The 12,488-nt window shown below is 36.9% G+C and overlaps 1 protein-coding gene across 3 annotated transcripts in view; it reads right to left on the reverse strand.

The window, feature by feature from the left end:
- il1rapl2 (interleukin 1 receptor accessory protein-like 2) overlaps positions 1 to 12,488 on the reverse strand; it is a 761,422-nt gene that overhangs the window by 24,317 nt on the left and 724,617 nt on the right. For all 3 annotated transcript variants that reach the window (XM_061901658.1, XM_061901657.1, XM_061901659.1), the window contains one exon: positions 1,821 to 1,961. In XM_061901658.1, coding sequence (XP_061757642.1) covers positions 1,821 to 1,961 — 141 coding nt within the window. The remainder of the gene's footprint in view (positions 1 to 1,820; positions 1,962 to 12,488) is intronic.

Below are 12,488 nucleotides of genomic sequence, written 5' to 3' on the forward strand. Positions count from 1 at the left end.
TTGCAAAGCCTCATTACAGTTTGACAGATTTTAATATTATTTGTAATATTTCATATTCTCTACAGTGCATTGTAATGTCTAAGGGATAGATAATTGGTAATCACAGAAATTGGCTGGCATCATTAGATCTTCTTGGCAGCGAGGAGTCAGGCTGTCATCCTGATGATGCTGGAAGAATATAACTGTTTACCATGTGTGATCAATAAATATTCAACATTACTCTGATTAAACTGCACTGACATCTGGATTGAATAACTCAGGAACTAAGATGAACATGTATGCAGTATGTATGGTTTATGTTGTGTATGGTAAATGTATGGTGTTTAGCAGGGGTCACCAACGCGCTACCCGCGGACACCATGTAGCCCGTAAGGACCAGATGAGTAGCCCGCTGGCCTGTTCTAAAAATAGCTCAAATAGCAGCACTTACCAGTGAGCTGCCTCTATTTTTTTAATTTAATTTATTTACTGGCAAGCTGGTCTCGCTTTGCTCGACATTTTTGATTCTAAGAGAGACAAAACTCAAATAGAATTTGAAAATCCAAGAAAATCTTTTAAAGACTTGGTCTTCACTTGTTTAAATAAATACATTTATTTTTTTACTTTGCTTCTTATAACTTTCAGAAAGACAATTTTAGAGAAAAAATACAACCTTAAAAATGATTTTAGGATTTTTAAACACATATACCCTTTTACCTTTTAAATTCCTTCCTCTTCTTTCCTGACAATTTAAATCAATGTTCAATATTTTTTTTTTATTGTAAATAATAATAAATACAATTTTATTTAATTCTTCATTTTAGCTTCTGTTTTTTTGACAAAAAATATTTGTGAAATATTTCTTCAAACTTATGATTAAAATTCAAAAAAATTATCCTGGCAAATCTAGAAAATCTTTGGAATCAAATTTAAATCTTATTTCAAAGTCTTTTGAATTAAAAAAAAAAAATTGTTCTGGAAAATCTAGAAGAAATAATGATTTGTCTTTGTTAGAAATGTAGCTTGGTCCAATTTGTTATATATTCTAAGAAAATGCAAATTGGATTTTAACCCATTTAAAACATGTCATCAAAATTCTAAAATTAATGTTAATCAGGAAAAATTACCAATGATGTTTCATAATTTTTAATTTTTTTTTTCAAAAATATTCAAATTAGATAGTTTTTCTCTTCTCTTTTTCGGTTGAATTTAGAATTTTAAAGAGTTGAAATTGAAGATAAACTATGTTTCAAAATTTAATTTTCATTTTTTTCCTGTTTTCTCCTCTTTTAAACCGTTCAATTAAGTGTTTTTGTCATCATTTATTCTCTACAAAAAACCTTCCGTAAAAGGAAAAAAAATGTACGACAGAATACCCATATATATATACCGGTATATGGATTTATTTATTAAAGGTAAATTGAGCAAATTGGCTATTTCTGGCAATTTTTTAAGTGTGTATCAAACTGGTAGCCCTTCGCATTAATCAGTACCCAAGAAGTAGCTCTTGGTTTCAAAAAGGTTTGTGACCCCTGGTATATAGTATGTATGTATGGTTTCAGTGCATGTTTTTAATCCTTCATATGTCTAACAAATGTTTGTAGCATTGCTGACCTTAGTTTTGTTACTTGATTCACAGTATTTTTGTAATGCAGTGTTAGTTTTTTTGAATTTTACTTTTGCATCGGCTCTATGATGTTTATGTGTTTCTGGTTTTGGATCATATCTGTTTGGACATACAGTTGCTGTACCTATCGGAACCATGCAAAGGGACTGCATTTATACTTGTATCAACTGGCAATGTAATGACACCTGCTGGTAAAAACTCTTGGAACACTTACCATCTTCGGTTTCATCACTGCCTAAATGCCTCCTGTAGCACAGCATGATTTCCAAGTTGTAGCACTTATAAAGTGCCGTGAAGACTCCCAGCAGCAGCAATATGACCCCAAGTCCACCAGCCAACTCCAGACGATACATATCTGCGCCCACAAAGAGAGGGGAGGGAATGAAATAAAACAAACACGATCACAACAGATACTCATGTGAAAATATTAAATTCACAGAATAAATAACCACATACATAATTCTGCAGGTCTCAATTTTGTCCTTGCACAAATAGCAATGAAATGTGTTTGTGAAATATACAAACATACAATCTAGATTAACCTACTCATGTTTAGTATGTCTTTCATTCCTGTATGGGCACGAATACAAATGCTGATAATCATAAATAATGGTATTGTTCACCGTTTTTTATGAACATTCTTGCCAATAAAAAACAGATTGATTTGAATTGAAGCCAAGCAAATAACAGAGCTACAAAAACACTCAATCGCGCAAACACAAGCCAGAGAAGACGCAAGAGATTAGTTATTTAAATGACATGGCTGACAAAGGATGATTCATCAGTCAAAGCTGATTGTTGTTTGTCTGCCTCATTTAAGCATGACAATATTCGCGACAGATGTCAGACACTAAATGACACAGCTAGTATGTTCCATCTAACAGCTGGGGTGTGTCCTTTAGTGAGTAAGTATAAGCGCTTTTAACAGATAAAATCATAAAGCGCTGTACAAAACATAGGGGAAGTAAAACAACAATTCAATTTTAAACAACAAGGGCAACATCATAAAAAGGATACAATGTGGATTAAAAATTATAGTTAAAAGGTGCATTAACTAAAAGTATGGATGTCCGATATTATCGGACTGCCGATATTCTCGACCGAAAAATGCTTTATAACATAATGTCGGAAATTATCGGTATCGGTTTTATAATTATCGGTTTCAAAAAGTAAAATATATGACTTTTTAAAACGCTGCTGTGTATATGGACGTAGGGAGAGGTACAGAGCGCCAATAAACCTTAAAGGCACTGCCTCTAAGTGCCAATTCAGTCACATACCTGTAATAACTACGGCTTTTCACAAGTACGTCAATGTAAGGCATACTTGATCAACAGCCATACAGGTCACACTGAGGGTAGCCGTATAAACAACTTTAACATTGTTACAAATATGCGCCACTTTTTGAACCCACACCAAACAAGAATGACTAAAACATTTTGGGAGAACATCCACAACATAACACAACATAAACACAACAGAACAAATACCCAGAATCTCTTGCAGTACTAACTCTTCCGGGATGCTACAATATTCACCCCCCCCCCCCCCCCCGCTACTCCCTCCCCCCTCCTTAACCCCGCCCACCTCAACCTCCTTTCAGGGAGCATTTTGTCCCAAATTCATAGCTGCTGTTTTGAGGCATGTTAAAAAAAATAATGCACTTTGTGACTTCAATAATAAATATGGCAGTGCCATGTTGGCATTTTTTCCATAACTTGAGTTGATTTATTTTGGAAAACCTTGTTACATTATTTAATGTAAGGACCAGATGAGTCGCCCGCCGGCCTGTTCTAATAATAGCTCAAATAGCAGCTGTGGAGAGGCGTAGCCGACGGTCCGACAGAAAGGCAGGGCAGGCTGGAGCCAAGCCCAAGATGGCGGCGAGGGGACGGGGATGGCGAGCCAGCGGCGGGGCGTGCCGGGAACGACGCCACAATCAAGATCAGGTGTGTGGATCGCGCACCTGTACACGATTACCGTATCTCCTCTCGCTGTATAAAAGGGGAGAAGGAGGAGAGAACGGGGCTGGTGATGGTGCGAAGCGAGAAAAACACAACGACGGAGTGATGATGCGGAGCGAAAATAACACATATAACGACGGGGACTGAATTACGTGCTGCTGAAAAGCTGACGGCGGAACGAGCAGCAGAGGGAGAAGGGAGATGCAGCGGAAGAGCGAGCCGACCGCAGACAAGCTTGTGTGGGAAAATAAAGCAAGTCAAACCTGCTCAAAGTCATGTCCTTCCTTGGTGGTCCATGGAACCCGCAAGACGACAGCGTGAGTCCGTCACAGCAGCACTTACCAGTGAGCTGCCTCTATATTTTAAATTGTATTTATTTACTAGCAAGCTGGTCTCGCTTTGCTCGAAATTTTTAATTCTAAGAGACACAAAACTCAAAAAGAATTTGAAAATCCAAGAAAATCTTTTAAAGACTTGGTCTTCACTTGTTTAAATAAATTCATTTATTTTTTTACTTTGCTTCTTATAACTTTCAGAAAGACAATTTTAGAGAAAGAATTCAACCTTAAAAATTATTTTAGGATTTTTAAACACATATACCTTTTTACCTTTTAAATTCCTTCCTCTTCTTTCCTGACAATTTTAATCAATGTTCAAGTAAAATTATTTATTTTATTGTAAAATATGATGAATAAATTTTAATTTAATTCTTCATTTTAGCTTCTGTTTTTTTGACAAAGAATATTTGTGAAATATTTATTCAAACTTATTGTGATTAAAATTAAAAACAATTATTCTGGCAAATCTAGAAAATCTGTAGAATCACATTTAAATCTCATTTCAAAGTCTTTTGAATTTTTTTTATGGAAAATCTAGAATAAATAATGATTTGTCTTTGTTAGAAATATAGCTTGGTCCAATTTGGTATATAATCTAAAATAGTGCAGATTGAATTTTAACCTATTTAAAACATGTCATCAAAAATATATATTTATTGTGAGAAATCATTAAGATGATCAGTGTTTCCACAAAGATGAATATCATTAATTATTAATAATAACAGAGTTAAAGTTAAATTGAGAAAAATTGGCTATTTATGGCAATTTATTTAAGTGTGTATCAAACTGGTAGCCCTTCGCTTTAATCAGTACCCAAGAAGTAGCTCTTGGTTTCAAAAAGGTTGGTGACAGCGGGGCATTACAACAAATTAGGCGTACTAATGTGTTAATTCCACGACTTTATACATCGGTATCGGTTGATATCGGTATCGGTAATTAAGAGTTGGACAATATTGGAATATCGGCCATCGGTAAAAAAGCCATTATCGGACATCTCTAACTAAAAGCTTTACTAAAAAGAGAAGTTTTCAAATGTTTCTTAAAAGTCTCATCACAGTCAAGATCACGGAGGGACTGGTGCAAATTGTTCCAGAGTCTGGGAGCTATAGCCTGGAATGCCAGGTCTCCATGGGTTTTAAAACAAATTTTTAGGATCCTTAGAAGACCCTGGCCTAAAGACCGGAGGCTGCGCCCTGAAGAGTAGAGGTACAGCAAGTCAGTGATGTACTGTGGGGCCCCAACATGCAATGCACTAAATGTCAGGACAAAAATTTTAAACTCAATGCGGAATTTAACTAGAAGCCAATGAAGACTGGATGACAGTCAATGCAAGTCCAAATGAACGCGTGAATGATAAGTTCGATATCCAATTTTGACAACAAATTTCTCACTTTAGAAATATTTCTTTACTTTTGCCTATGCAAAAATAATATTGCAGCCAAAAAATAGGGTCACGAGTCACAAAAAGCTGCGTTTATTCCATGTGACCAGAGAAACTACAGCAGCATATTGCAAGCTGTATTCACTCAAGTCTGTAATGGTGTCTTTGAGTGAATGATAGCACCATCACAGGCAATAGGAGTGGTTGGGAGATGCATGGAGCATGGCTGGTGAATGACACCATTGTAAATGTGGTCCATTAATATCTTGCTGACACTCGGTCTCTCGATACTAAAACACAAAACGCACGGGGATGATAACCCGATTGGCACTTGAATGGTCCAGATCTGCCCAATCTTTTGCATAGATAACAGCTTTTCATTGGTTTTCTGAATGCATCTCACATTTCTACTGCAGGTGCACTCTTATGCTCTTTCATCAACCTCAGAAAACTTACACTTTAACTTCAAATTCAATGTTTGCTTGTTTGGAGGAGGTTTGAGTCAGTTTGAATTGTTTTGCATGTTCTCCTTGTGCTTGAGTGGGTTTTCTCCTGGTATCAATCAATCAATCAATCAATGATTATTTATATAGCCCTAAATCACTAGTGTCTCAAAGGGCTGATACTGGTACTCTAGCTTCCTCCTACATTTCAAAGACAAGCCTGTCAGGCTTACTGGAAACTCTAAATTATCCATAGGTGTGAATGTGAGTATGATTATATACAGGATACCTTGACTGACTTCCCTCTGAACCCTGGACTGGCTAGGCAGTAGACAATGAATAAATCAAACGAATGAATGTTTGGTTGAACGATGACCTCCGTACTAAATCAAATCAGTTTACCATGGCTTGACATGACGACAAATCATTGAATCTTGAATTATATCTCTCGCAATCTCATACAGATAATAAATGAGAGATATTAATTAGTGGATTCTGGATGGTCTATGACTCTTATGGTATTTTAGGGAGCGTTGAACAAAATATTTATTTTAGGGTAAAATTAACAATAGACTGCACATTATTGTCATATTGTACTACTGTGAGGTTTATAGCAGGTAAGGCACTTTGGAGTTGGTTGAGTTGCGGATGGATGGATGGCTACGCTAAATGGCAATACATTCTGCTCAAATATTACAATAAGGTAATAATTTACTCTCATAAAAATGTCAAATATTTCTTAGTCACATTTTAATTTTATAGAATTAAAAAACATTTAGGGTCCTATCTTATTTGCATGTATTTGAGCTTGTATATATAAGCTGCCGTCTCGGCAGTTACATTAATTTATTCACACAGCAGAGCATTACCATACATTTCTTGTATTTTGTTTGCGTGATTAAAGTTTGAAAAAAAAAAAAGCAGCTGGGCTTTTCTTTGGAAAAAAGGTGGTGTATGGTAACAATAAGCAACTGCTGGCCCACATACACCACCTCAATTCATACTGACTGTGTTGTAACTGAAGGTATCATAGTGCCTCCTCGTATGAGTTTTCTGCATTTGGAGTTCTATTGATAATGATGTCCCACATACATTAAAATATTACAAAGGTTGTGGATTCTATGATGCATTATATGTTTCTGGAAATGTTGTATAGGCGACATTATTGCAAACAGAAATAGCTACACTCCCAGGCAGGGTGGTGACTTGCTTGCGCACTAAATCTGACAAGAGACCCTCCTTTACGCACTTAAATGAGAAAACAAATGCTCAGCACTGTCTTTTCTGGTTTCTTCATTCAGTGCACTAAGGACAGAGCGCACACACTGCCCAAAAAGTGGGGAATTTGCATACCCACTAAGCAAGGTCAAAAGCGCCAGCCTCATATCAGCTTCCTGCACTCTATATGATAGAGAAATATGCAAATTAAAATTTACAGATTTTTACTAAAGAAAATGTTCAAAAACAATTCATATGGAAAACCAAATTGTAACAAAGTTTGATGAAAAAAAGAAAAAATTAATTGATGAAACATTTGTTTTACATTTTTAATGCGTGGCTTCCTCCCACTTCCAAAGACATGCACCTGGGGTTAGGTTGATTGGCAACACTGAAAATTGGCCCTAGTGTGTGAATGTGAGTGTGAATGTTGTCCGTCTATCTGTGTTGGCCCTGCGATGAGGTGGCGACTTGTCCAGGGTGTACTCCGCTTTCCGCCCGATTGTAGCTGAGATAGGCGCCAGCGCCCCCCCGCGACCCCAAAAGGGAATAAGCGGTAGGAAATGGATGGATATCTACTTGCAAAATATAATGCAGGTAAATAGGATTTGGCTGTACTCTGCCTATAAAGCCCTTTATAAAACCTATGTATGTATGTATGTATGTATATATATATATATATATATATATATATCTATATATATATATATATATATATATATATATATATATATATCTATATATATATAGATATATATATATATATATATCTATATATATAGATATATATATAGATATATATATACGGCGCAGTGGGAGAGTTGCCCTGCGCAACCCGAGGGTCCCTGGTTCAAATCCCACCTAGTACCAACCTCGTCACGTCCGTTGTGTCCTGAGCAAGACACTTCACACTTGCTCCTGATGGGTGCTGGTTGGCGCCTTGCATGGCAGCTCCCTCCATCAGTGTGTGAATGTGTGTGTGAATGGGTAAATGTGGAAGTAGTGTCAAAGCGCTTTGAGTACCTTGAAGGTAGAAAAGCGCTATACAAGTACAACCCATTTACCCATTTATCATTGATATATTTTTATATATATATATATATATATATATATGTATATATATATGTGAATGTGAGTGTGAATGTTGTCCGTCTATCTGTGTTAGCCCTGTTGATGAGGTAGTGACTTGTCCAGGGTGTACGCCGCCTTCCGCCCGAAATACAGCTGAGGTAGGCTCCAGAACCCCCCGTGACCCTAAAGGGAATAAGCGGTAGAAAATGGATTGGTTGGATATATATATATATATATATATATATATATATATATATATATATATATATATTTTTTTTTAACAGGCATATTAATGCTACCACGTTGTATATACAGTATTTTGGTAATTTTGAGCAATGCCAGAACATTTATTTTTGGCCGTCAAAAATTCCCATTTGCTATTTCCTTCAACAAAAACACTTACTAATCATGGCAGACTTCATTAGAGCCAACAAGAACTACTTTGGGACAAATGATGATCCAAAATCTTATATTTTTGGGCCTGAATATTCAGTGGATGAGCTACACGTTTTAGAAGCTGTGTACTAAACAGGTTTGGCCATATAGTGAAACATTAAGCAGAATATAGCCCCAGTCCTAAGTGCCAAACAAGAAAATCCAACTACGAACATAATTAAACAATTACTTATTGTACAATGTCTGCTCTCACTGAGATGCCGACTGATGGGATGTTTACATCTTTCAGCACAAGATTTGTGGTCCCAGTTTAGGTGATTTCACCATAATCCTCACACAGGTAAAAATACGAGGAGAAAACAAACATATTGTCGCGTCTACCAAGCGATATCTTCGGATCTAAGTTGAATTTAAAAGTTGACCAACTTCTCAGTTTAAGGCCACGACGTTACACTATAGAATCCACGTTTTACTAATTAGCACCCCTTCAGCATTTACTTGTTTCTGACCTTTTTTGTAAGGAAGGGAAGTTGGCAGACCAGTAATCAATCCTGTTCTGTCTCCCCGGAATGTCTGTCTGCTCTTGAATGGGATTGTGCTGAAAATTTTAAATTTCCCCTCAGGGATTAATAAAATATTTCTGATTCTGAATAGCTACAGTACATACTGTAACTCTGTGAACAAGGCGTGTTGCTAAAAACAGCTGCGATCTTACCTTAGCTTTAATAATAAAAATGTTGCTAATACTTTAATAAAGGTAACAAACAGGTCACGGCATCTAAATTGAGTATTGTTAGTTGTTCTTAGACGTCTTTAGAGGGCTTTATGGAGGGAATAGGTGACTAAGATGGAAAAAAAAAAAACGTGTCTACCTAGGATGTTTTTCAAATGTATTTTTAGTATTGTCTTGTGTTGTGTATGAGCCATCTTTACAATTATACTATAATTACTGGTGTTTAGTTTAGTGCATATAGAAGTTTGTTTTATTTTGCCATATAGCTGTTTGCATTGCTATCTTCCTTGCAATCGTTCTGATCTATAATGTAATATTATAACAAGTCTTTCTCCTTTTAGTTGCTTAATGTGGTTCTAATTACTAATCAAAGTTGTTGAGCTGCTCAAAGACTATTTTATCCATGCCTAATTTGTTCTTCCACTTCTTGGACCTCCTGCCTGCTGAGATCTAGGAATTGATCCCCGCATGGCTTCTTGGAGGACATCTCAATTTCTTAAAATGCTTCTATAGAGGCAAGGAAAGAGGAGGGAAGAGAATTATGAACTGGGTGTCTTTTGAAGTCTTTTTTGGTGTATGTGACACAAAGACAGACACTTGGTATATGGAAATATGAAAGAAATACACCAAAGCTGATGTTTCTGTGGAATTAATTAAATTCTCTGAAGGTTTACCCCTGAAATAGAATACACATAATTCGTACAGCGGACGCATAATTAAAAATAAACAAGGGAGGAGATATGTTGGAGGTACTGTTTAAATCTATTATCTTTAAAATGCTAACCACTCCACTATATTAGGCACACCAGCACAACATAATGCTATCCAATACAAGAGAGTTTTTATGAACAATTTATGTTTTATTGTTGTAGTTTTCCTTAGTGTAGAACTACACCGTATAAACAAAAGAGGTAGTCTTTTTTTCCCATTAGAAGCAGCCAGTGGATTTGGCTCAAGCGGAAGGACCCCGTTTGGGCCCCATAAACAGCAGTGTAACAGGGTGAATTTCTGGAACAGTTGAGCACGGGACACAAGTCGAGGACTGATCATCCTTCGGCGGGCCACCTTTGTGGAGGGTGTATAGTGTTTGAGGGCCGAAACACCCAATGATGCTAGGGCACACTACTGAAGATGTGTCGCTTGTCCAATTGTCCTGGAATTTAACCCTGACCAAGTCTCATATCCCACAACTCACAAGAACACCCCACCCCCCACATCCTCACATTGTCTGTCTACCAGTCTTTCTGTCTACCAGTCTTAACAACAAGGACATCTCGAGCGAGTACTCTCCACATTTGGCACAAGGGACTGTTCAACATCTCGTCCTGTGTTTTTTGATTCTATGCAGGTCTATTAACGGACAAGTCAGACATGGTTGAATGAGTTTGATGTTAAAGAACACGACACCACCAACCTCAAATTGACCTATGTTGACCTCACACTGTAATCCACACTAGAAATCAAGTTTTCTTCTATTTGAGTGAGTGTTTAAGTATTGGCTAAGTGTCCCAATACTTTTGTCTACATAGCAAATGTATGCAAGCCTCCCTGGACTGTTATTCTTATAAACTTTTAATTGTTGCTTTATGATGTATTTGCCATCTGTCATTTTATGCGTGTCAATATGAATGTCTAGATTTAATCTGACGTTACCATCTGTCACCAGCAGACGTCTCTCCAACGCCGTGACAAGTGACTGTCACATCATTGCAGAAAGTACCAGGCCAGCAGGTACTCCTCTAATTGCCAAATATTAGCTGTAAAGAGACATTAAATCAGATCGCCTGATCCTGTCATATACTGTATGTAAAACGCCCCATGGCTCGCTCCTCTGTCTCTATTTTTCCACTTGCCCATTTCCTCCCTCAGCTTACCCTCTCCTTACCTAACTGTCACAGATTTTGCCTTCACTTTTACTAATCAACCACTTGCATGCCACTGTCAGTGCTCAGGAGAAACACCTAACATTGCACTTTCATTTGCTTTATTTCTTACAACAGACAAAGAAAAAAAATAAATGATAGATCACACTTTTGAACTTGGACTAATCATAATTAATCACAGGTGATTTTTTAATTTGAGTCAAATTATCTTAATAAGACTCAAATATTTGGACACAAATTACACAGTTTTGTCACAATATTATACACAGACATTTCTAAAATGTTCTAATGAAAATTCATCATTTATTTCTGTTGGGGTGTATTTTGCAGGGAAATTTACAAGCGAGCAAACCAGTCCAGTTTGTCTAAGGCCCCGTTTACACTAAGCCGGATAAGGTTATCCAGGGTATATCAAACCTAAACTTAGCCGAGTCCATACACAACAAATCCACCGTTTAAGACCCCGCCCCCCTTTTTCCAGCCTATCACAGCTGCATTCGGGTGGTAGGCGGGGTACGCCCTAGACCAGTGGTTCTCAAACTTTTTGCAGTGATGTACCCCCTGTGAACATTATTTAAATTTAAGTACCCCCTAATCAGAGCAAAGCATTTTTGGTTGAAAAAAAGAGATAAAGAAGTTAAATACAGCACTCTGTCCTCAGTTTCTGATTTATTAAGTTGTATAACAGTGCAAAATATTAATTGTTTGTAGTGGTCTTTCTTGAATTATTTGGAAAAAAAGATATAAACATAGTGCTCCCAATCAACCTATCCCCAGGTGCATGTATTCGGTCTGTCTATCTGTGTTGGCCCTGCGATGAGATGGCGACTTGTCCAGGGTGTAAACCGCCTTCCGCCCGATTGTAGCTGAGATAGGAGCCAGCACCCTCCGCAACCCCAAAAGGGAATAAGCGGTAGAAAATGGATGGATAGATGGATATAAACACAACTAAAAACTTGTTGAAAAATAGTGATTTAATTATAAATAAAGATTTCTACACATAGAAATAATCATCAACTTAAAGTGCCCTCTTTGGGGATTGTAATAGAGATCCACCTGGATTCATGAACTTAATTCAGAACATTTCTTCACAAAAAAAGAAATCTTTTACATCAATATTTATGGAACATGTCAACAACAACATCTAGCTGTGTGTTGCATTTCTTTTCACAGTTTATTGAAGTATTATTCAATAAATATATTTATAAAGGATTTTTGAATTGTTGCTATTTGGCATACCTTCAAGTACCCCCAGGGGTACGCATACCCCCATTTGAGAACCACTGTCCTAGACAATGTCCCTGTCTGCTTATTTCATTTTATTTATTGAATTAATTGTATTATCCATCCATCCATTTTCTACCGCTTATTCCCTTTTAGGGTTGCTGGTGCCTATCTCAGCTACAATCGGGCGGAAGGCGGGGTTAATTGTCCATCCATCCATCCATTTTCTAC

Source organism: Nerophis ophidion, linkage group LG05 (assembly GCF_033978795.1).
Source record: "Nerophis ophidion isolate RoL-2023_Sa linkage group LG05, RoL_Noph_v1.0, whole genome shotgun sequence".
In the NCBI taxonomy this organism is placed as follows: domain Eukaryota; kingdom Metazoa; phylum Chordata; class Actinopteri; order Syngnathiformes; family Syngnathidae; genus Nerophis; species Nerophis ophidion.